Genomic DNA, 26,977 nt, shown 5'->3' with positions numbered 1-26,977 from the left:
ATACTCTGAAAACAAGTTTTGTCCAGATTCTAAACATGTCCTTACTATGGATTTCCAATCAGTCAGGGTTAAGATTTCATAAGACAAATTATCTAGTAACATCTTAACATAAGATGATGTAGCCCCATAAAGAGTACAACCCTTTTTTAAATCCTTAATTTTTTCCAAATTAAAAGGAGTGTATCTTCTCCCTTTTTGACCTGAAGAGTCAAACTCTTCAATCACAGGATATGCATTTATAAAATCAGATACATCTTGTCCTTCATTTTTTGCCTTAATTAATGCCGTTTCTAATCTTGTTATATTCTGCTTCACAGGAGATGCTAATTGTGTTTCTGCCTCTCCCCCTCCTCCTTCTCCCTCCACTCATGAAGGGTTAATTGAGGAGGGAGGGTCATGAGATGTGGAATGATCTAATTTCTCCTGCTGTGAAGTATCACACTCAAAATTGTACTTAACTCTATTCTTATCTGATTCGTCCTCCTTTTTACCTAGTTTAGTTGGCACCTCCCCCTCCTGTTCTTTCTTCTTTTTCCTTATTCTAATACTTATATAATTTCTTATAGCCAGTTGTATTAAATTGTATGTATTAAGTGTGTCTTTGGAAATTGAGTCAGGTCCATTTTTATTGCAGAATTGACAAAGATCCTCTTCTACTAATTTTTACTCCATTGAGTTTGGATTAGAATTGTAGTATCCACCTAGTTGCTCTCCTACTAATTTTCACTCATTTGGATCTAATTCTTTTTCTGTAGAGAACCAAGGACATATGTACTTTACAGTTTCTAAAAGTTCAGTGATCTGCTCCAAAATTATAATCAAACTTTGGCTTTCCATAACCTTGACAATGCTCTCTAAACATTTTCCTTGAACAGAAATAGAAGGCTGTTTTCTAAACATCTGTCCCATCTTAGCTGAAATCCTACTTTAACTCTTTTAACAAAATTTCTTTGTTGTACTCACCCTAATTTCTGTGTTGAGGAGACTTTTCCACTGGATCAGGATCAGAGGCTTTTCCACTGAGATCAGGGTCCTGTCAGTCCCATGTTCAGGTGCCAAAATGTAATGTTCTTCTTTTGTGTAATATAATGGTTCTCTCTGGGAGCAGGTTTCTTGGGAAGGTTTTCTGGAGGCAGCCTTAGTTTCAGTTCAAAGTAATAATCACTTCAAACGCAGCCAGGAGTTAAAATCTAGTCCTTTATTATGTCCTTCAAAGTGTTGAGCTTCATCCCCTAGCTCCCTCCAAATGTCTCCAGCCAGCACAAAAGTGGAATATAGAATAAATCTGTCTCCACCTCCGAGAGCAGGCTTCTGTATCTCCCAGAGTGCGCCTTGCCCCTGAGAGCTTCTTGCTTATATCCTGTACACTGAGTACACACCAATCATGATATCACTGGGAAACCATTATTTGTTGTAGGATTAAATCAATGCTAAACTAGATTTAACCATTGTCTCCTCAATTCTACTTAGTACCTTGTTTCAAGTTCTGGCTCATAACATCTCCTTGTAGGATCATATTAATCATACTGAAGCATGCTAAATTAGATAAGTCTTGTCTCTATCAATTCTAATGACTTAACACTGTGTAAGGATTCCAACACATGAAGGCTTCCCCTCAATCTTGCTTTCCTGGGAGGAAGCCCCATGCTTTGATAACAGCAGCAGCAATTTGCTCATATGCTATCAAAGGGTAATTAATCTGTACTGAAGTGTCTGTATACTGACCTTTACCTGCTAGTTGGTCAAAGGTGATTTGTATATTAACTCCTGTTTGCCTATTTTGTTGGGCTTGTATTCTACATAGTTGACAATACTCTGAAAGCCACAAGAAGTTTTGTCCAGATTTTAAACATGTCCTTGCTACAGATTTCCAATCACTAGGGGTTAAAATTTCATAAGCCAAATTGTCTAGGATCATCCTAACATAAGAAGATGTAGCTCCATAAACAGTGCAACCCTTTTTAAAAATCTTTAATAATTTCCAGATCAAAAGGAGTGTATCTTCTCCTGGTTTAACCTGAAGAACCAAATTCTTCAATTATAGAGTATGCATTTATTTGTAAATCCTGTCCTTCTTTTTTAGCCTTAAACAGTGCCTTTTATAATCTTGTCATAGGCTCCTTCATAGGTGGGGCTGATTGTGTTATTGTCTCTCCCCCTCCTCCTTCTCCCTCCACCCATGAAGGGTTAATTGAGGGGGGGTAAGTCAAGGTTGGGGAATGCCTTAATGGCTCCTACTGTGAAGCACCACACTCCTTAATTTCATCAGAATTGTACTTAACTCCATTCTTATCTAATTTTTTTATCCTTTTTACCTAGTTTGTCAGTATCCTCCCCCTTCTGCACTTTCTTCTTTTTCCTTATCCTAATACTTATTTAATTTCCTAAATCCAATTGTATTGTTATATGTATAATGAGTTTCTTTAGGAATTGACCAGTACCATTATCATTTTAATATTCCCTTAGTTGTTCTCCTACTAATTTCCACTCCTCTGGATCTAATTTTTTTTTTCCTTTGAGAACCAAGGAGATGTGTACTACTGTTTTCAAAAATTCAATGATTTGCCCCCAAGTTACAAGCAAACTTGGCTTTTAATGAATTTAACTATGCTTTCAACACATTTTCCTTGAAGTGGAAAAGGCTCCTTTCTAAACATTTGTCCCATTTCAGCAGAAATGCTACTTTAGCCCTTTACAAAGTTTCCTTCTTGTCTATTTTTGTACTCAACCTAATTTCTGGGTCACAGATGTAGTAGGTGCTTAGTCCCACGTTCAGACACCAAAATGTAATGTTCTTGTTTGGTTTTCTGGATGTCTTGTGGCAGCCTTCCTTTCAGTTCAGTAATCACCACGAGAATAGCTAGGTGTTAAAGTCCAAATCCTTTTTTCTCCTTCACAGTCTAGTTTCCTTGCCTGGGACCCGGGCTAACTTTTTTCGAGGCCTTCCAGTGTTTTGGTTTCAGTGGAGAAGCTGAGGAGAGCTCTGCTACCACAGTGGTGTAAGATGGGATGAATGAATCTCTCTGAGTTTGAGGGCTTGTGCTTCAGCCTCTATCCACCACAAAGGTGGGATGATGGAATGAATCTGTCTCTCCTTGGCTCCGAGAGCTTGAGCTCCCACCTTCCAGTCCACTTGTCCTCTCTGGCTCTGACTCTGGCTGAGGCTCCCAGCTTATATGCTCTCTTATAATTACATTATCATAGGTATGAATCTTGTAAAACTATAGTAAGTACTAAGTACATGTACTGAACTAAAGAATATTAATCATCATGCTAAACTAGATAACCATTGTATTTATCAATTCTGCTGACTTAATACCTTGTAAGAATTCTTGTTTCAAGTATAGAGTTCTGGTCCATAACACTTAAGGGGAATAAGTCATGCTTTAGTGACTGACTAAATAGAGACTGAGTAATTTTTAAATCCTTAAAAAACGTTTTCCAGGATAGAATTGTCCAGCTTTGCTAACTCCTGATTAGATTAATGAAATCTGACTAATTGAAACAATGACCTTCTATGCCAAACACTATAAGAATTATTTGTGCATGTTTATTCATTCTTATGATTAACTATTCTGTGCATGTTACATATGGTAACTCTTAAACCATGCCAGTGTAAGCAGTTCCTTTATTAATTAATTAAAGGTGAGAGCCTTCCTTTAATAGCTGTAAATAACCTATTAGGTCTGTAACTAAAATAATTTTAACCCCATCAAACTATCTGCAATTCTGTCAAGAGACAGAATTACTCTCTCTTTTTTTGTAGTAGACATGCTATCAGACATCAGGTCATCTAAGACTAATAGATCATGCTGAGATGAGGAAAATACTTGTTTCCAGTCATTATAGGAATTTCAGAATCATGCGGCTTCTGTTCAGAAACTCCCGGTTGGTCAAAACTGATCTTTGGTACTTTCTTCACTTTTTGTTTGTGATTTGCCTAGTGTATATGAATTGATTCTGAGATTAGAAATACAAAGTTCTAAAGTATGATATATTAAAATTAGTAAGTATTTCACAGTAAAGAAATTGTGATAAGATTACAGAGATACCCTCTAGAGGTGCTTGACTGCTTTTATTGAAGAGATCCTCTTAGTCTAGTATCATCTTAGTGCTCATAGAGCACTATGTGCTTAGAGCATCATAGTGCTCATCCAAATGAACAATGGACCCTCCAACCTGTTAAGTAAATGATCCTATTCGGCAGATTCTTGGGAAGAGGAAATGAGACCAGAAATGCTTTTGTGTGCAGAAGAAAAAAAAGATCAGATTTCTTTTTTTTTAAATGTAGGCTTAAAATAAAGTCATGTGTTTGTCAGTGAACTGTGAAAATAAATTCTCTATTATACAGGTGATGTCTGTACTGATTATCTAATTTAAGGCAAGTTGGGAAAAGCTCAGAATGGGGAATAGAGTATATAAAAAAGTCTCTGTAACAGGAAATAAAGCATTTGTATCTCATATAATAGAGAAATCAAACATGCAGATTCTTACATAATATTGAATGAACTAAAAAAAGTTTTAAGGATAATTTAATCTTTCATCAAGTGCTTAACTGAATAAAGCAAGTGCTTAACTGAAGCCAATTTAAAATTTCCCAACGACTCAAAAAAGTAGTTTATTTAGCTTTCAAGATTCATCTTATATTACTTTCCTTTGTCCTCTTCTTGCTCATCAAACTGAACTCTGCTCTCTAATTACATCCCATTCTTTTCCATTTTCATATCTTTTTGTTCACATTATTCTCTATTAGAGGAATATTCTCTAAATTGGGAGGATGTCATATCTAATTTTTATTTTTTCCTTCAAGATCTCATAAAATGTCCTGGACAAAGTAGTTGTTATAGGTTTTTGGAAAATGTTTTGTTGAATTGAAAGAGCTACTGATGACAAACAGCAAGGAAGACAGTAGAGCAGCTCCAAGATCAGAGGAGCTCCAAGATGAGAGGAGCAAAGGGAGGAAAAAAGGCAAAGAAAAAACTTGTCAGAGAGACAAAAAGTCTGCTTGCAAACATTTAAGTCTTGAGAGTAGGAAGTGAAGTAATTATTTAACTATCTCCAGTAGCCATATTAAAGGGGCAATTACCAACCAAATTTAGCAATTTCTAATCCATTCAAAGTCTCTTAGCTCAATTTAATACTTTAAAAAACAATAACAAATGTAAGTTGATGTATAAATTCATTAAAACTTTGATATCATTCTCCATACTCTTACTATTACCAACTATCATTTTTCGATTTAGGAATATAAAGTTTCTAGTTTCACATGGATAATTAAAAAAAAAAATTAAAAGATGGAGGCTAATGCATGTGGCAGCATAATATAGAATTAGTGTTCATAAGCCAGAATCTAATTGGTTCTCTTGTTTATCACACCAAATCAACTCCATTTTGTAACTAGTCTTCACTCTAGGGTCAATATAAAAACATAAAATAAAGACATTACAAAAAAGAGCAATCAGGGTAGAAAAGAGCCTGAAGTAAATGCCAAATGAAGATTGGTTTAAAGAATTTTGAATGTTTAGATTATACAAGAGTAATGGAGCTATCATCTGAAGAAGAGTTTGGCTTGTTTGACCTCATGAGATAGAACTTAGAGTAATAGGTAAAAGTATGAAAAAGACTTGAACATGATGTCAGTAAAGACTGTCTAGTAAATAACCAAAAGAGGAATGGTAAGCCCTGAAAAATGATAGTTTCCCATTCCTAGAACATCTTCAAATAAAATATATTTCATCCCTTGTTAAGGAGATTATATATATAGTAGGATTTTCTGTCCAGTATGAGTTTGACTAGATGGCCTCTGAGGTCTCTTCCTATATTTCTGAGGGACTCCTATTTATAATTTCCAAGAAGTTTCTAAAAAACCCAATTCAAAAGCTTCTTTCTTTGTTTTCATCTTCTTTGACTTCTTTGAAATATTTAACATGGTTTACCTCATTGATATTCCTTCAACTGGCTTCTATAACAATATATACTTCCTTTCTGTCCCTTAACTTTTTCTTCTTTCTAATTCCTTAAATAAATGTTTCCCAAAATTCTGTTTTTATCACTTTTTCCTGATTTTAGTTTTACACAGAATTTTAGACCTGGAAAATGGCTACTATAATACTTGTTTTAAAGCTTTTTTAAGGTAATATAGTTTGTCCTAAAAATCTTAGTGCAATTTTAAGTTTTAGTAATATCTAGGGTATAAAAACTACAAACTTATAATAACAAAAATTGAATTGCTAATTATTGATAGTTTAAAATAATGTTTCTTATTAAAATTCAACCTAATCACTACTGTGTCTATGTAACTCTCTAGTCAATTTTCAAACTTTGCAAAAAATTTCATCATCCAATAACACTGTATTTGTAATATTAATCTTAAGATCCTTCCAAGAAAGAGATGTTAATGCATACTTTATAATTTTATATAACTCCCACTCCAAAGAAAAACTCTAGGGAAGTTAAATCAAATGACTGAGTTGGCCAAGCAAGAGGACCTCTTCTATTGATATAACAATCTGAAAAAGTATTATTCAGAAACTGCCCCACATACAATGTATAATAGCGAATGCTCCCACACTGATAAATTAAAATTTTATTATTAAAAATTCACAAAACTAAAGAAATATTAAATAAATTAAAAGAAATTTTCAAATGACTATGTAGCATTTATGTATCTGAAAGTATAAAAGCTTAAAATTATAGTAAAATGTAGAGTACTGGAACTCTGAAATGTACTTGAATCTAAGACAGCAGAATACTTAAGGCTAAGTACCTTTCAATGTGAGCTATTGGTTCTATAAACATATTATTTATATATATATATATATATCAGCTCTTAAAACTTTAAGAACAAGTGATAAAGCATCCAGGTAAGATTTATATCTTGCATGTTCATTCTCATAGTGAACTTCCAGGTCCTATAGAATTTCCAAAAAGTTATTCATATTGACAATGGAAAAAGAATTTTTATAAATTCATGTGTGACTTATAGGAATAGTGATCAATGGAAGATAGAAGTATTTTGAATTTTTCCCTTGACTTTTGGGATTAATATCCTATAGGGTAATTATCACATTTTTCCATAAGCCAAAGCTTGGTTTGAATGAATCTATGACTATTGTTATGTTTTAAAATAAAAAATTATGTGATTAATAATATATATGCAGTCAATAATATGATCTAAATAATTACATGAAGTAATAAATGTGAAATAAAAATTTAAAAGGTTAAAATATTGACCAGAGTGGCACCCATTTTGAATAAAAACTGTAAAACTATGGCAAATGTCAGAGAACATTCTCACTTATGAGGTATTTCTCTTTAATTTCTACCTTTGGTAATAATATTATCTATAAAGTTCTCTCAGGAGATCTTATGATACTAAATCTAAGGAGGTTACTAATTCATGTAGAAGTCATATCAATGATCACATTTCTAACAATGCCATTGCTACACATCAACTTACTATTTTTTCATCTTTCTATTTGATATAAAGTATAGATTTGTCAAAATATTTTATAACAAAAGACAATAGGAAATTTTCTGATAAATGCTAGAAAAAAAAGAAATTACTTGTATCTCAAAGGTGATTTCAAATCATTAAACATAATTTGTTATAGAATACTTTTGCCTATAACTTTGAAAATAATGAATTTGACAAAGCCAAAAGGAAACTATATGAAAGCAAAACTGTATGAAAAATACATTATAATAGTTTATAAAGAAAATAGAAATGATGAATTAGAGAATGGTTATTTTGTTTAAATACCTGTAAAGTATAGCACATATGACCAGAACTGTCACAGATAAATAAGATTTTGCTGTACCTGATAAATATGCGTATAACTTTCTTCTCCATCTGGAAATCCTTTGGTATTTCATACTTCATCTTCTTTTGCTCCTTTTCAGATCTCTTTAGAAGAAGACTACTTGAACCAAGAGGTGATAAAAATAGTTTGGAAAGTGCATAGGCAACTTTACGTCCTATATATTGGAAGAAAATGTTGTTCCCTGGAGCTTTTACAGCTGAATCAATGAAAGGATTTATAGTGCTATTTAGTTCAGCCTATTGAAAAAGGACAAAAAGATGAGACAGACATCAGTGAAATGATTTGAACCAATATAACAATCACACAAATTAATAAGAACTGTCATCCAGAGAGAAAAGGGGAGAGAGAGAGTTTTAAAATACCAGATATGTGCTAATGGAAGCAGAACAGGGAAGTGGATAGAGAGCTGTATTCAGTCAGAGAACTTGTCTTTACCACTTATTATGACCTTAATCTCTGTGGACTTCACTTTCCTCAACTGTGAAATGAGGTGTTTGAATTACTTTGAGGTCCCTTTCAATTTTACTCTAAAATCATGTGATCTTTGTTACTTATAAATAACACATATATGATTATATATGTACACATATGTATCTTTTAAACTGTAATGATTTGATTCTGGCTACCTGCAATTATGAATATATGCATATATATACATATATATTGTGTATATATGTATAATATTGGAAGAGACCTTAAAGATTTTATACATATCTTATCTACATATATTATATACAAAATGTATATATGTATGTGTGTGTGTGCATATATGCATCTGTATATGTATGTGGTTTATATAAGTCTCAGAGAAAGAAGATAAAGATAGGACAAATATTGTGAATACACTGGTATAGATGATTTCTAGATGAGAAATCTATTTCTATTTACATAGGTTGACACTTTCTCTGAAATTAAAGACTTAGACTAAGGTTTTTTAATCACTAACTTGTCTAAGATTTACCCAGCCAGTATGTATCATAGGCAGGGACTGAATTCATATGTTCATGTTTTTTTTAAAGATAACTACACTATCCTATATTTCCTTTATATAGACATACACACATATACTCATATATATATAATATATAAACATATAATTGCACTGCTGTTCAGAGGAGCTCAATGTAACTGAGATGCAGTTTACCAATGCAAATTGGCAGCTATTTTTCAATTTATAATTTTAGAGAATTGCCTGTGAACATTTAGAGATTAAGTGACATATTCAGGGTCACAAAGCTAACATGTCAAAATATATTCTCACACCTATAACTCTATGATTCCAAGTCTAGCTCTTCATTACGCTATCCTACTGCTTTCCTGTTCTTTTTTTTATAATAAACGAAACGTTGTCCATATGTGTGTGTGTGTGTGTGTGTGTGTGTATTTTTGTGTTTTGATCTTAATATATGTATATAAAAATAAAAATATAAAATAGCACATATCAAATTTGTTGTTATTGTTAAGTAGTTTTTTTAGTTGTATCTAATTCTTTGTGACCTTAGTGGAGTTTTCTTTGCAAAGATACTGGAGTACTTTGCCTTTTCCTTCTCCAGGGTTTCCATTTTGAATTTTATATTTTAACAATTTTACAATTGAACAATTTACAATTAAACTTTATGACATAGTATTGTGTCTGAGATGGGATTTGATCTCAGATCCTCCTTTTTCCAGGATCAGCAGTTTAACCACTGTACTACTTGGCTGACCAACATGCCAAATCTCTCTCTCTCTCTCTCTCCATATATATAGATAGATAGATAAATTGGATAGAAGACAAAAATCCAGACTTTCTCTTAACAAATATAAATGCTATAAACTTCTCAAAATGTGAGAATCACCAAAGTGTCTTCAAGGTTTAAATCTATGATTACACAATTATGATGGCAGGTCTATTAGGATAAGTCAACATATTGTCATATACCTTTTTAAATTTTTAATTCTTCAACTCAAAAAACCTTCTGAACAAATTTACAATTGGAAAAGAAACAAATAATGAAAATGAAATGCATGACTTTCATTTAAGTCCAATCTAAACTGAGAAAAGAAGATGAAAGAAGGAGAAAAAGGAATGGGAGGAAGAAGAAAAAAGCAGGAAGAGGAGGAAGAAAAAACAGAAGTAGCAGCAGAAAAAAAAGAAAGAAAGAAAGAACAAGAAGAAGGAGGAGGAAGAGGAGGAAGAAAAGAGGAGGAAGAAGAAGAAGAGGAAGAGGAAGAGGAGGAGGAGGAAAAGAAGGAGGAGGCATAGTAATAGTAGTAGTAGTAGTAGTAGTAGTAGTAGTAGTAATTTGTTGGGAGTTTCTTTCTTTCTTTAGGAGATGTCCATGACTGATTTTTAAATTACAATGCATATTTTATTGTGTGTGACAAAATCATCATAACTTGAATAGCTATTTTTAAATGTCTCATAATGTTCTGATGTGTTTTTATGATTATAAAATAATCTACTTTTAAATGAATTGTAAGCTTCATTTTGCTATTTCTGACTCAAAAACTGAGTATTTTTTAACTTAAATATATATTCAGCCTTTTACATTGTTTCATGTCTTCATTTTATATTGTTAGCGATACCCATCATCCATTCCAGATAACTATTATCCTATATATCCTTTCTGTCCTTTGTAGCAAAACTATAATAGAAAATAACCCTGTCTATAATAGATGCTTCTACTTTCCTCTCATTCTCTTCTTAACCCCTCAACAATGCAGCTTCCAATTTCCACCAAATCCTCTCTGTCCAAAGTTATTAAAGTTTAGTTGCTAATTCCAAAATCTTTTCCTCAAGTATCATTCTCTTTGATCTCTGAAACATAGATGACTGCCTTTAGCAGTTCTCAGACCTCACTCACTTTGGGCAGAACATGTTATTTTCTTTGAATGATTGATTATTGATTTAGTGACAGTTCAGAAACTGTACTTGAAATCAAAACTCAGAAAAAATATCAAATTACATCCCCAAGAGATTTCACCCAAAATAGGAAATTCCACCAATCATAGCCCTAGCTAGATGATTATTTTTCTCATATTGTTATTAAAACAGTTAGAAATAAATATAAGGCTTTCTCTTATTTATCTTTTTCAGTTTAAATCCATCCTGGAGCCAAAATCAATCATTAGAAATCAATAAAAGCCACATTCTGGAGTTGCACACATACAATGAATACATGAGTTCATTAAAAAAAAAAAAGAAAGAAAAAAGAAAAACTGAGAAAAATGCTAGTTACTTGCTGTTAGGCTTTGCTTAATAATCTCTCAGGAAAAAAATCTTTAAAACTATGGCCTGTTAATAATAAATTATCTCAAAAATGAAACGTCAATATACTACTCTAGCTACAATTTCATTATTTCCTTAAGTAATGATCAAATAAACTATCAAATAAAAATCACTTAAAAAAGAAAAGCATATAAGTTCTTATGACTTATAAGCTATGAGAGGTTCTCATCAAACTACTTCATTAATTTAGAATCTCATAGCATGCTGAAATAATCTTATGACCTTGCCCAAATACAGTGTCACAAGGAACATCACAAATAACGACAATCTTTCAAATATATAGTACTTTCCACTCTCCCACTCTTACCCCCAGCAATAAGTTATTATCCACATTAAAGCAAAATATACCCAATTAAATACTTAAGTTTTCAAGCATTGTGATTACATTCTTTAACAGCTCAATTTATATTTTAATGGCATTAATTAAATACTAGACACTATTAAATACTTAATGGTTTTCAAATATTGTGACCATATTCTTTAGCAGCTCAATTCATAATCTAATAGTTTTGAGAGAAGTTAATTTTCTAGTGATACAATGGCATCACCTTTTGGATGTCAATTTTCAAATTAACAGCATTTCAGATAAAATGGTTTCTCAAAAATTATAATAAAAGAAAATTTAGAAGCCTTGCAATAAAATAAACAATATCATGAAATTTAAAAACATAACACAAAATTTCTTTGCCATCAAATATCAATTCAGTTGAATTCATTTAGAAATCCTCTTATGTAGAAAATCACTTTGTCCATCTATCAATTTGCATTCTAATATAATACATAACACAAACATATATATTCTATAATATGATAATAATAGTAGATAGAAAAAACAATAATAATAGATAGATAGATAGTTCACTATTTTCCAGGCATTGTGCTAAATGTTTTACAATTATTATTTCATTTGATACTCACAACAACTCTGGGAGGTAGGTGTTATTATTAGCCCCATTTTACAAATGAAGAAAATGAGACAAATAGGTAAAGTGACTTGTTCAGGCTCATAAAATTATTAGGTGTTTGAATCTGGATTTGAACTCAGGTTTTCCTGATCAATGCAGTTTCCTAGAAAATAATCTTAACACCAAATATCAAATATATTTTGCATTGAATTTTGATTTAATAGAATTATCTTAATAGAAAAACATCTCACTTTAAATGAGAGCATATTTTAATTTAGTTTCAGTACAAACTTCAATCAGATCAAAACTGGATTATAATCAAATGGTAACATTCACAAATCTCAGTTTTCCTAAGGGTCATTAGCCTCTAACACTTCAAATTATAGCATTCACATGATTTCACTTAGTTCACTTTCAAAGACTCATGATGGGAGTCTCATATTCCTATTTACCACTTTTGGAGTTCATGAGGCTCTAAAGATTAGAACCTTCAAATGGTCTTTAAGGACAGGGTTTAAGTCTGCTATACTCAAATAATTCCATATTGCAAAATTATTTCTATGGTTTCTATTTGGTAAACATTCTAACCTGATAGAATTATCATCTACAAGTGCTAACATATTTTCCAAAAAGTTTCTCATATTCTTATTCTCACTAAGAAGGAAAAAAAAAACCTTCTTAAACCTTTTCCCCACTCCTAATCCTTACTTTATGTTATCCTCTTCACACTGTCAGTACAAACAGATTCCATCTTTAAAATTGCTCTTATCTTTAATTGCTTATAACTTCTCTTTTCTGCTTGTTTTCCCTTCCAGAACACTTTGATTAATTCTCAACAAACTTCAAAACTGCATCTTTTTTGTTACACTCTGATTCAGTACTTTATCTTCACCACTTTTCTTAGTTCATTTGATCTTTCTTTTTTTCCCAATCAGATTTTAGTCTAACATTCCATTGAATTTCTCCTATACATATTTCTTTATGTAGTACTATCTAAAGGCTAAATTTTCACTTCTCAAGTTGCATAGTCTATTTCAATAAAGGTGAATAAATGATTATGTTATATTGAAAAATTTCAAACTAGCTTCAGTTCTGCTTATTCTTTAGTCGATGAAATCGCATTGTTTAAAAGCAATACATCTATCACCCTCTAGAATGGGAAGAATAAAAGCTTCGCCATCTCTCTATGCTTATCCACAGAAGCTGTAAATCTCACCAAAAAAAAAAAAATCCACTAAGATATTTCAGCAGTTACAAAAACTTTAAAACCAAATTTTGAACATTTACACTAAATATGTTTCAGTTATAATTTTAGATTCTAGTCACTTATGTAATTTTCTATAAATCAGGAAAAAGATTTTCTTTCTTTTCTTCCTGTTTTTTTATTCTCCACAATCTTCAACTTGACTGATATTGTAAAGGCAGAGAAAAAGAAAGCATCTTGTAATTTTTCCTCCTTATCTTGAATCTTGTAGTTTCCCCCTGAATAGTCTAATTAAAAGGTCAGTGAGAATTAGTGCCTAATCTTTATATTAGAGATTATTTGGTGACCCATTTTAGTTGTTTGACTTCATTAATTTTTATTACTCTTTTAAGGTCCTTTTTTGGTTCTTTTTTACAGCAATACTTGTGGCCAACTGGTTGTTTCTGTTCAAAAATCTCCAAGAGAACTTTTGAGGAAGAATCCCCAATAAAAGTCTGCCTTTAGTCCTAAATAAATGAATTAATTAATATCAAGTTGATCAATCAACTAATTAGGACAAGACACAGATATCTGATAAAGTGGAGTCCCAGTCCCTTCTAGGCAAGTAGTAAGATTTAACTGATCATAATGTCATGTTCACCAGCATCTTAATGTGGCTACTGGTCCCCACAGAACCAGGTATCACACTAAGGGCTGAGAAGAAATGTAGAAAGAAAAGAGTTGTCAAATGATGACCAGCCTAATTTTAACCTGATTTTAACTAATTGGAGCAATTAGCTTCACTTGAAGCTTCCAGTAATCTTCCAGTAATCAAGCCAAGGAGATTACTCATTTGTAGATCAGGGTGACCTGACTAATTAATCCTGCCTCAATTTTATCCTGGAATAAGGCCAAATATAGCTCCTTAACTGTCTGGTTGCTATAGTCCTCAGTCTTAATTTGGAGCCTTGATTATGTGTGATCTGAACTCCAGGAAACTCACCAGTTCTCATTATATATGATTTGATCCTGTGTTGTTCAGGTCCTATCCTTGTTCAATCTGGAAATCACAGAGATTTTTTCAGCTTTCATGGTTTCAGAAAACTGGTAGATTTACTGGCACTGATCCCCAGGATCCCATTTTTGATGCCATAATTGTGGAGGACAAATCCAAAACTTGAAAAAGGTTTTAAAAGAAATTCATTTGGAAATTTGGCAGAAAAAAAAAAAAAAAAAAAAAAAACAGACATAGATGTGACTTCCTCTTAAGGTTTCTGTGAGATTTACATTATATAGAATTCAGATGTGAAGATCAGTACACTAACTGCAGGTTACATTAAAAAAATAATTAACAATAAGTAGTAAAGTATTTCCCCCACAATACTTCATATGCTGTATTTAATATATAGAGTGAGTGACATATTTAACATGTATACGACTGCTTGCCATCTGGAGAAAGGAGTGGAGGGAGGGAGGGGAAAAGTCGGAACAGAAGTGAATGCAAGGGATAATGTTGTAAAAAAAAAAAAAATTACCCAGGCATGGGTTCTGTTAATAAAAAATTATAATTATGAACAAAAAGAAAAAAAGAAAATTTAAAAATATAATATATAAAGATACTAATCTGTTTACTGAGTAAATGAAATTGCTATCTCTTTTTAGATAAAAATAAATAGAAATTTATTTTCTTATATCCTAATTTATATCTTGCACACTCCTGGGTGGGCATACACTCCTAATTTAAAATATACTGCTATAAAGAATCTGTATGGTTCTTTACTTGCTTAATTGAAGAAATATGATATCTGCCATCTACAAAAGTCACTGGTTTTTAGTATGACCCAGGATGTAAAAAAATTGCAAATTGCCCAAATTATTGCTTATCTACTGGCTTAATTATCTTTTTAAAATATTGTTATTGTTCAGCCTTCCTTATCCAAAAAGACCAATGCCTTCAGAGGTGATGTCTTGACTTGCTTGTGAATTGGATTTAAGTGAAGTTGCACAAAGTTGTCAGTCTCATTCTCTCTTTCAGAGACCAGGAGGTAAAACAGAAATCAAGAGAACTGGTGATGGGCCGGATGCCATAGATGTCCTTGATGTCTTTGTATCTAATCCTGGTGTTTTTGTTGGGAAACTTGTGAGTTACTCTCAGCTTGATTTAGTCCATCTGTCTAGCTGGGGTGTAGCTGCTGTACATGTTACAGCTTTTTGGAGCCACAAGTTAGAGCTAAAAGGTAGGGCAAAGGGTGTTTATAACCTTGGTGTCTTTGATGTCTGACCAAAGAGATTTATTAGTTACTCTCAACCTGTGTTTATAAAATAATTTTTAAAAATTTTGTTGTCCAATAAATCCTATTTGAATCACCTTTTTATGTTAACGCTCAACCCATTAGAAGCTCCTCAAATTGAATTTTTACTAGAGTTTACAAAGGCAATAAGGTAGCTGGCAGACATTTATTGATTCCTGTTCTAGTTCAATGGAGATTTAGATGCATAACAGATGGATGACAGAGAGTGAGGCTGATGATTTTGGAGAACTCTGTATGTAGCACTTAAATCCAATTCAGGTGTAAGTGAAGACATAATTCAGAGATGTCATTCGTTAGGAGTTTTAGGAATATTTATTCAGAGAACTTCCTGATCCTGTAATAAGATGAAGGAGGGAAATAAAGGACCATGAAAGAAAGATGGTAAGCAATAATTACTCTAATTGGGCAGAGAGTTTTCCTTTCAAGCTAGGTTAATTATAGCAACAACAATGACAAATTTGAATAAATACAGATTATAAATGCAAGTGACTCAAGTGAATTACCTCCTAAGGAGTCTGGGAAGAATCATACATAATGATTTCAATATTCTTGAGACAGCTATGTAGCACAATATGAAGTAGGTTGGGCTCCAGATTAGGATGAGTAAATTCAAATCCAGTTTCACACAAACTGTGTGATCTTGGGCAAGTCACTTAACTTCTTTTTGCCTCAGTTTCCTCATAAGGAAAATAGATCCCTATTTGATAGCACCACCCACCTCTCAGCATTTTGTGAAGTTCAAATGTGATGATATTGGTAAAACATTTAGCACAGTGCCTGGAACGTAATAAGTGCTATGAAATGTTTTTATTGTATCACTTTTTTTTTTTTTTTTTTTAAATTTTTTTATTTAATAATTACATTATATTTACACTCATTTCTGTTCCGATTTTTTTTTTCCCCTCCCTCCCTCCACCCCCTCCCCTAGATGGCAAGCAGTCCTTTATATGTTGGATATGTTGCAGTATATCCTAGATACAATATATGTTTGCAGAACCGAACAGTTCTCTTGTTGCATAGGGAGAATTGGATTCAGAAGGTATAAATAATCCGGGAAGAGAAACAAAAATGCAGATAGTTCACATTCGTTTCCCAGTGTTCTTTCTTTGGGTGTAGCTGCTTTTGTCCGTCATTTATCAATTGAAACTCAGGTCTCTTTGTCAAAGAAATCCACTTCCATCAAAATATGTCCTCATACAATATCGTTGTCGAAGTGTATAATGATCTCCTGGTTCTGCTCATTTCACTTAGCATCAGTTCATGTAGGTCTCTCCAAGCCTCTCTGTATTCATCCTGCTGGTCATTTCTTACAGAACAATAATATTCCATAACATTCATATACCACAATTTACCCAGCCATTCTCCAATTGATGGGCATCCATTCATTTTCCAGTTTCTAGCCACTACAAACAGGGCTGCCACAAACATTTTGGCACATACAGGTCCCTTTCCCTTCTTTAGTATTTCTTTGGGATATAAGCCCAATAGAAACACTGCTGGATCAAAGGATATGCACATTTTGATAATTTTTTGGGCATAATTCCAGATTGCTCTCCAGAATGGTTGGATTCGTTCACAACTCCACCAACAATGCATTAGTGTCCCAGTTTTCCCGCATCCCCTCCAACATTCATCATTATTTTTTCCTGTCATCTTAGCCAATCTGACAGGTGTGTAGTGGTATCTCAGAGTTGTCTTAATTTGCATTTCTCTGATCAATAATGATTTGGAACACTCTTTCATATGAGTGGTAATAGTTTCAATCTCATCCTCTGAAAATTGTCTGTTCATATCCTTTGACCATTTATCAATTGGAGAATGGCTTGATTTCTTATAAATTTGAGTCAGTTCTCTATATATTTTGGAAATGAGGCCTTTATCAGAACCTTTAACTGTGAAAATGTTTTCCCAGTTTGTCGCTTCCCTTCTAATCTTGTTTGCATTAGTTTTATTTGTACAAAGGCTTTTTAATTTGATGTAATCGAAATTTTCTATTCTGTGATCAGTAATGGTCTCTAGTTCATCTTTGGTCACAAATTTCTTTCTCCTCCACAAGTCTGAGAGATAAACTATTCTATGTTCCTCTAATTTATTTATAGTCTCGTTCTTTATGCCTAGGTCATAGACCCATTTTGATCTTATCTTGGTATATGGTGTTAAGTGTGGGTCCATGCCTAATTTCTGCCATACTAATTTCCAATTATCCCAGCAGTTTTTATCAAATAATGAATTCTTTTCCCAGAAGTTAGGGGCTTTGGGTTTGTCAAACACTAGATTGCTATAGTTGACTATTCTGTCTTGTGAGCCTAGCCTTTTCCACTGATCCACTAATCTATTTCTTAGCCAATACCAAATGGTTTTGGTGACTGCTGCTTTATAATATAATTTTAGATCAGGTACAGCTAGGCCACCTTCATTTGATTTTTTTTTCATTAATTCCCTTGAGATTCTCGACTTTTTATTGTTCCATATGAATTTTGTTGTTATTTTTTCTAGATCAATAAAATATTTTCTTGGAAGTCTGATTGGTATAGCACTAAATAAATAGATTAGTTTAGGGAGTATTGTCATCTTTATTATGTTCGCTCGGCCGATCCAAGAGCACTTAATATTTTTCCAATTATTTAAGTCTGACTTTATTTGTGTGGAGACTTTTTTATAATTTTGCTCATATAATTCCTGACTTTCCTTTGGTAGATAGATTCTCAAATATTTTATGGTATCAACAGTTATTCTGAATGGAATTTCTCTTTGTATCTCTTGCTGTTGGGTTTTGTTGGTGATGTATAAAAATGCTGAGGATTTATGGGGATTTATTTTGTAGCCAGCTACTTTGCTAAAATTATGAATTATTTCCAATAGCTTTTTAGTAGAATCTCTGGGGTTCTCTAGGTATACCATCATATCATCTGCAAAGAGTGATAGTTTGGTTTCCTCATTGCCTACTCTAATTCCTTTAATTTCTTTCTCGACTCTTATTGCCGAGGCTAGTGTTTCTAATACGATATTAAATAATAATGGTGATAGTGGGCAACCTTGCTTCACTCCAGATCTTACTGGGAAAGGTTCCAGTTTTTCCCCATTGCATATGATGCTTACTGATGGTTTTAAATATATGCTCCTGACTATTTTAAGGAAAAGTCCATTTATTCCTATGCTCTCAAGTGTTTTTATTAGGAATGGATGTTGGATTTTATCAAATGCTTTTTCTGCATCTATTGAGATGATCATGTGGTTTTTGTTTGTTTGGTTATTGATATAGTCAATTATGTTAATAGTTTTCCTAATATTGAACCAGCCCTGCATTCCTGGTATAAATCCTACTTGGTCATAGTGTATTGTCCTGGTGACAATTTTCTGTAATCTTTTTGCTAATATTTTATTTAAGATTTTAGCATCAATATTCATTAGGGAGATTGGTCTATAATTTTCTTTCTCTGTTTTCAGCCTACCTGGTTTAGGTATCAGTACCATATCTGTGTCATAAAAGGAGTTTGGTAGGACTCCTTCAATCCCTATTTTTTCAAATAGTTTATATAACATTGGAGTTAATTGTTCTTTAAATGTTTGGTAGAATTCACATGTAAATCCATCTGGTCCTGGGGATTTTTTCTTAGGGAGTTGATTGATAGTTTGTTCTATTTCTTTTTCTGAGATGGGACTGTTTAGGATATTTACTTCTTCCTCTGTTAGTTTGGGCAAGCTGTATTTTTGGAGGTATTTTTCTATTTCATTTAAGTTGTCGAATTTATTGGCATAAAGTTGGGCAAAGTAACTCCTAATTATTGCTCTAATTTCCTCTTCGTTAGTGGTGAGTTCTCCCTTTTCATTTTTAAGACTAACAATTTGATTTTCCTCTTTCCTTTTTTTAATCAGATTTACTAAGGGTTTGTCTATTTTGTTGGTTTTTTCATAGAACCAACTCTTAGTTTTATTAATCAATTCAATAGTTTTTTTACTTTCAATTTTATTGATCTCACCTTTTACTTTTAGAATTTCAAGTTTAGTGTTTGACTGGGGGTTTTTAATTTGTTCCTTTTCTAGCATTTTTAATTGCAAACCCAATTCATTGACCTTCTCTTTCTCTATTTTATACAAATAGGCCTCTAGAGATATGAAATTTCCCCTTATTACCGCTTTGGCTGCATCCCATACATTTTGGTATGATGTCTCATTATTATCGTTTTCTTGGGTGAAGTTATTAATTATGTCTATGATTTGCTGTTTTACCCAATCATTCTTTAGTATGAGATTATTTAGTTTCCAATTGTTTTTTGGTCTACTTCCCCCTGCTTTTTTGTTGAATGTAATTTTCATTGCATCGTGGTCTGAAAAGGATGCATTTACTATTTCTGCCTTACTACATTTGAGTTTGAGGTTTTTATGTCCTAATATATGGTCAATTTTTGTATAGGTTCCATGAACTGCTGAAAAGAAAGTGTATTCCTTTCTGTCTCCATTACATTTTCTCCAGAGATCTATCATATCTAGCTTTTCTAGTATTCTGTTTACCTCTTTGACTTCTTTCTTATTTATTTTCTGGTTTGATTTATCTAATTCTGAGAGTGCAAGGTTAAGATCTCCCACTATTATAGTTTTACTGTCTATTTCTTCTTGCAGCTCTCTTAGTTTCTCTTTTAAGAATTTAGATGCTACCCCACTTGGTGCATATATGTTTAATATAGATAGTGCTTCATTATCCATGCTACCCTTTAGCAAGATATAGTGTCCTTCCTTATCTCTTTTAATTAGGTCAATTTTTGCTTTAGCTTGATCTGAGATCAGGATGGCTACCCCTGCTTTTTTGACTTCACCTGAAGCATAGTAAATTTTGCTCCAACCTTTTACCTTTAACCTGCATGTATCTCCCCGCTTCAGGTGTGTTTCCTGTAAACAACATATTGTAGGATTCTGGCTTTTAATCCATTCTGCTAACCGCTTTCTCTTTATGGGGGAGTTTACCCCGTTCACGTTTATGGTTAGAATGACCAATTCTGTATTACTTGCCATCTTGTTAACCCCGGTTTATGCTTTCCTCCCTTCTTTCCCCTTTCCCCCCCTTCCAAGTATTAAGCTTGTGAGCACCCCTTGCTTCTCACAGCCCTCCCTTTTTAGTATCCCTCCCCCCTCCTTAGAGTTCCTCCCCCTATCTTACCCCTTTCCCTCCCAGTTCCCGTATTCCCTTCCCCTTAGCTTATTCCTTCCCTTTCCACTTTTCCCTTCTCACTTTTCAATGAGATGGGAGAAGTTTCACCATAGATTGAATATGTCTTAAGATTTTTCACTTAAAGCCAATTCTGAAGGCAGTAAGATACCCACTATATTCATCCCCCTCCATTCTTTCTCTCAGATATAATAGGTTTCCTATGCCTCTTCATGAGATGTACTACCCCCACTTTACCCTTTTTCTGGTACAATGTCCTTTCCACCTCAATTTCTAGAACAAGGTATACATGTATTCTTTATACATCTATATAGTCAAAATATAGTTCCCAAGATTAATCTTTACCTTTTTAGATTTCTCTTGAGTTCTATATTTGTAGATCAAACTTTTTGTTAAGTTCTGGTTTTTTCATCAGAAATAGATGAAATTCGCTTACTTCGTTGAATGTCCATCTTCTTCCCTGGAAAAAGATGCTCATTCTCGCTGGGTAAGTTATTTTTGGTTGCATACCAAGTTCCTTAGCTTTTCGGAATATCATATTCCAGGCCCTTCGATCTTTTAATGTGGATGCTGCCAGATCCTGGGTGATCCTTATTGTGGCTCCTTGATACTTGAATTGGGTTTTTCTAGCCGCTTGCAATATTTTTTCTTTCACCTGAGGGTTCTGGCATTTGGCCACTATATTCCTTGGTGTTTTGATTTTAGGATCCCTTTCAGTGGGTGATCGATGAATCCTTTCAATGTTTATTTTTTCCTCTGTTCCTATGACTTCTGGGCAGTTCTCTTTGATAATTTCCTGGAAGACAGTGTCCAGGCTTTTTTTTTCATCATGTTTTTCTGGGAGTCCAATGATTCTCAGATTGTCTCTCCTGGATCTGTTTTCCAGGTCTGTTGTCTTCCCCAGAAGGTATTTCACATTTTTCTCCATTGTTTGATTTTTTTGGATTTGCTTGACTGATTCTTCTTGTCTCCTCGAGTCATTCAATTCCACTTGTTCAATTCTGATTTTCAGTGAAGTATTCTCTTCACTCACTTTTTTAAAATCTTTCTCTAATTGTCCAATTGAGTTCTTTTGTTCTGTGGAATTTTTTTCCATTTCGCCAATTTTGTTTTTTAGAGAGCTGTTTTCTGTTTCCAGTTCACTAATCCTATTTTTCAAGGATTTTACTTCTTTATCCACTCTCTCTTTAACTTTCTCCAGACTCTTTTCCCATTTTTCTTCTAGCTCCCTTGTGAGAGCCTTTTTAATCACTTCTATGAGGTTCATCTGTGCTGAGGAACAGACGCTCTCCTCCTTTGGGGAATCACCTGGGGACTGCCTGTTTTTAGTCTCCTCAGGATTTAGAGTCTGCTCTCTATCTGTATAGAAGCTGTCAAGGGTTAAAGTCCTCTTCAGCTTCTTGCTCATTCTGTCTATTAATCAGAGATAAACTACCAAAGAAAAACAGAAAAAAACTGGAGTCTTTCTTTGGGGGAGGGGCTGGGTGTGTTATCGAGCTTCCTCTACAGATTGCAGGTGGCAGCAGTGAGGCACTAGCAGGACTGTGCTGCGCCTGCGCTCTGAGATCCCAGAGCGTGCTGAGTCACTGAGGGGGGGGAAGAGGGGGGGGGCCAGGTCCTGAGAGACTTCAGCTGTTTGCGGTTGTATTCTTCAGCCCCGGTGTTTTTAGCTTTTCTGCTGGGCTGTTGACTTGCTGCCGGAGGAAATTATCCAAACCTGTAGCGAAGCTCTCCCCGCAGAAACGGCTACGATCACTCTCCACCCCCTCTCCAGTCTGCTCCCGTGCTCTCACTGCCGCTGCCCTCAGCCTGTGCCCGATCTAAAACCGCCCCAGCCCTCCAGTAAAGACAGACCTTTCTTGGCGGATCTCAAGGATGGCTTCTCTTGGTAACTATTTGTGGGTTTTTTTCAGTCAAGCATTGATTCAGAGGCTTGTAATGAAGTGGATAGTGAGAGAAAGCGCGGAGCTTATGCAACTGTGAGCCTCCTCTCCGCCATCTTAACCGGAAGTCCCTATTGTATCACTTTTATTGTTATTTTATCTCCCAAATTAGGACTCAGCTAACAGAAAGGAAAAAGCATACTTTTGAGTCAAAACTGGAAAATAACTATTTTCCAAGGTATAGGGGTACTGGTACAATGAATTCAGGCTTTGAGTACTCTCAAGGGGCTTTAGGAATATTGTAGTTTATTAAAATGTAACTAGTCCTGTATAGGTGGGAAGATAGGAGCACTGCTAGTAGAGTGATTACCATTGGGATTCAAATTTTACATCTTGAGTTAATTTGAAAACTTTGATTAGATTTTGTTCTTTTACCAAGATGACAGCACTAATGAGCTGAGACCAAACAATAACCTCCAAAAGAATATAAAATATATGTATATGTATAAGTTACGTTTACATGTATATAATATCCATAAATGTATATGTATATAAATATATTTTTATGTGTATACTATATATACATATATTTTATCAAACTAATAAATTTCTCCTTTAACATTAATAAATATATATCTATTTCTCAAAATGGTTGTGATATTTATTTCTAATTTTGTGGAATGATAATTCTTTAATAATTTTTTCCCCAAAGGACATATATATAGAGGATCATTTAACTATTTGTGCATTTCCATGACTGCTCAGATACATAGTCAAAAATATAGTTGCTCAACAAGATTAGAAGGGAAGCAACAAACTGGGAAAACATCTTCACAGTTAAAGGTTCTGATAAAGTCCTCATTTCCAAAACATATAGAGAATTGACTCTAATTTATAAAAAATCAAGCCATTCTCCAATTGATAAATGGTCAAAGAATATGAACAGACAATTTTCAGATGATGAAATTGAAACTATTTCCTCTCATATGAAAGAGTGTTCCAAGTCACTATTGATCAGAGAAATGCAAATTAATTCAACTCTGAGATACCACTACACACCTGTCAGATTGGCTAAGATGACAGGGAAAAAATAATGATGAATGTTGGAGGGGATGCAGGAAAACTGGGACACTAATGCATTGTTGGTGGAGTTGTGAATGAATCCAATCATTCTGGAGAGCACTCTGGAACTATGCCCCAAAAGTTATCAAACTATGCATACCCTTTGATTCAGCAGTGTTTCTACTGGGTTTATACCCCAAAGAGATACTAAAGAAGGGAAAGGGACCTGTATGTGCCAAAATGTTTGTGGCAGCCCTGTTTGTAGTGGCTAGAAACTGGAAATTGAATGGATGCCCATCAATTGGAGAATGGCTGGGTAAATTGTGGTATATGGATGTTATGGAATATTATTGTTCTGTAAGAAATGATCAGCAGGATGAATACAGAGAGGCTTGGAGAGACTTACATGAACTGATGCTAAGTGAAATGAGCAGAACCAGGAGATCATTATACACTTCGACAACGATATTGTATGAGGACATATTTTGATGGAAGTGGATTTCTTCAACAAAGAGAAGATCTAACTCAGTTTCCATTGATCAAGGATGGACAGAAGCAGCTACACCCAAAGAAAGAACACTGGGAAATGAATGCAAACTGTTTGCATTTTTGTTTTTCTTCCCAGGTTATTTCTACCTTCTGAATCCAATTCTCCCCATGCAACAAGAGAGCTGTTTGGTTCTGCACACATATATTGTATCAAGGATATATTGTGACATATTTAACATGTATAGGACTGCTTGCCAGCTAAGGGAAGGGGTGGAGAGAGAGAGGGGAAAAATAGGAACAGAAGTGAATGCAAGGGATAATGTAAAAAAAAATTACTCTGGCATGGGTTCTGTCAATAAAAAGTTATTATGAAAAAATTAAATTAAAAAAAGGAAAAATAATATATAGTTGCTCTAAAAAGAAAGGGAAAACATGTTTCTTTATCTGTATTTTTCTAGAACAAGGATATTTTATAGCTTAATTAGCAAGGTTTATGGTTATTCCAAAATCTTGGTTTGATATTTATGAAAAGCTTCAATGAAAAGAATGTTCTTGTTCTGAATCTAAAACAATTCTCAGTGCTGAATGAAAATAAATACTATGTCAGTAAATTTGCTTTCAATTTTGGTGTATGGGTAATTTTTGTAATTACATCATTTTCATTGCCAGACTCTGCCAAACAGGCAAATTAATATTAATGAATGATAATACAAACATATACAATTGAGAAAAGTCCAGAATTGGCTTAATCTTTGAACCATGGTATGTAAGGAAAAGTAGAAAATTTTATTTTAATTGATTTTTTTAAACACAGAGAAGTGACTTATAGTGTTTGCACCATGGTTTATTTTGTCTGTACCAAAGCTTTCTCTATCCAGTTATATGTTTAATATTTTAAAGTGAGTCACAAAGCACATCAAAATATTATATTTAGCATATAAATTAAAAAATGAATACAAAGAATGAACATTTCAGAAATGGAGCTAGGGTAGAAAAATAGAGTAGATACAGGAAGGTTTAGATACTTAAAAGGAAAAATTTAGCTCTTAACATCTCTGAAATACTTAATAATTTATAAATTCTTAAGAGTTTTAGTTATTGTGCTTTATGCTTTTCATATTAGGAATGTCTATTTTTTAGTCACTTAAATATAAATATAGCCAGAGGAGAAATATATTAAATTTCTTTTTACTCAACCCTATGTTCTGTGATAGAATGATCTGCTAACAATATCAAACATATTCATACTAAGTAGAAGCCCTGGGTACTCCCAAAGAAGATCTGCAATAGCTACAATTTTAGTTTTTTTTTTTTTTTTTCCTGCTTTATTTTTTGAACTAACTTAAAACATCTCACTGGCTGAAAGAGATTATCTACCCCTGAAAAACAACAACAACAAAAATCAAGTTGTAGTATAAAGATAATTAATTTTATGCAAAGGGATGAGTATTGACTCGATGGAAATATTAAGCCAATTGTTAGATGTGTTCTTAACATTCTCACATGCTAAAATAAGAAAATATCAATAAAAAGAACAAGCAAGCTGGCAAAGATATACAATGAAATCAAACAAACAATGCCACAAAGAAAGATGTCCAATAATTAGAATTATTGGCTTTAATAAAACTTGATTATTTTCAATAAAATAAATGTTAGTCAATACATCTGTAAATACAAAAAAACAACAACAATAACATATCATATCATATTCAGATAGACAAACTAGTCTTCTAAAATTAGTCCTTACAATATTGTTATTTTATTATATAACTATTCTCTTGCTTCAGCTCTTTTCACTTTTTATGAAATCATATGGTTTCCTTAAAACCATTCTTTTCATTATTTATATCAATACAGTAATATTCTATCACATTTATATATGACAACTTTTTCAGCCAGTCTCTAAAAGGGTATTTAAAAAGGTAAAAAAACCTAAAAGGTATTAAATATTAGTGTAGAGATGAGTCCTTTCCCTTTTCCTTTTCCTCTAATATCTTTGAGGTATAACTTTAGTGGTAGTACTGTTAGTTCACAGCTATAGGAACATATTTCCAAGCCACTTTCCAAAATCACTGAACCAAAAGGGCATTGATATATTTGTGTTCACACAACCCCACCAATATTATTTTTTCAACTTTGCTAAATATGACCAAATTTGATTTAATGTACATATCTCTAATTATTAGTGATTTAGCACATTTTGTAAACTAGTAAAATATGATTACTGACATATTGAATTTGTTCCTCTGAAAACTTCCTTTGCATATCCTTTAACCATTTTTGTATTGAAAAGGCTATTATTCTTACATATTTGAATTGATTTTCTATGTAATTTAAAAATTTGACCATTATGAAAAAATGCTATAATTTTAGCCAAGCGGTTTTTTTGATAAAAAAAATTATGTAATGAAAATTGCCATTTTACCTTTTGTGATAGTCTGTATCTCTTGTTTAAGTCATAAACTTTTCTCCTACCCATAAATCTTTTTGATTGTCTTTTAATTTGATCTTTTAAATTGTCATCTTTCATGTGCCAATTTAAAGCTTATTTTAGAATATAGTTGGAAATGTTGATCTGCTTTTCAGTTTTCCCAACAAATTTTTTTTTAATAATGAATTTTTGACTTAATAATTGGGATCTTTGGTCAGCAAATACTAGGATATTTGCTCATTTGTTTTTCTATATTTTGTACCTATTCTGTTTCACTGATCAATCTACTTTTAACCAGTACCAAAAAGTTTTGGATGATTATGGCTGAGTAGTATAATTTGAGATCTTACAACTAGACCTTTATGCTTTTTTATTTTTATTTTTTTCATTAATTCTCAGAAGATTCTTGGACTTTTGTTTTTCCAGATAAATTTTGTCATTTTCCCTAATTTAA

General features: G+C 33.0%; 1 protein-coding gene across 1 annotated transcript in view; it reads right to left on the bottom strand.

The window, feature by feature from the left end:
- TMEM232 (transmembrane protein 232) overlaps positions 1 to 26,977 on the bottom strand; it is a 157,979-nt gene that overhangs the window by 56,217 nt on the left and 74,785 nt on the right. The window contains exon 12 of the mRNA XM_051994752.1: positions 7,821 to 8,059. Coding sequence (XP_051850712.1) covers positions 7,821 to 8,059 — 239 coding nt within the window. The remainder of the gene's footprint in view (positions 1 to 7,820; positions 8,060 to 26,977) is intronic.

Source organism: Antechinus flavipes, chromosome 1 (genome assembly GCF_016432865.1).
Source record: "Antechinus flavipes isolate AdamAnt ecotype Samford, QLD, Australia chromosome 1, AdamAnt_v2, whole genome shotgun sequence".
Taxonomy (NCBI): Eukaryota; Metazoa; Chordata; class Mammalia; order Dasyuromorphia; family Dasyuridae; genus Antechinus; species Antechinus flavipes.
Note: the sequence above shows the minus strand (reverse complement) of the source record. Positions and strands in the feature narration are given on the sequence as shown.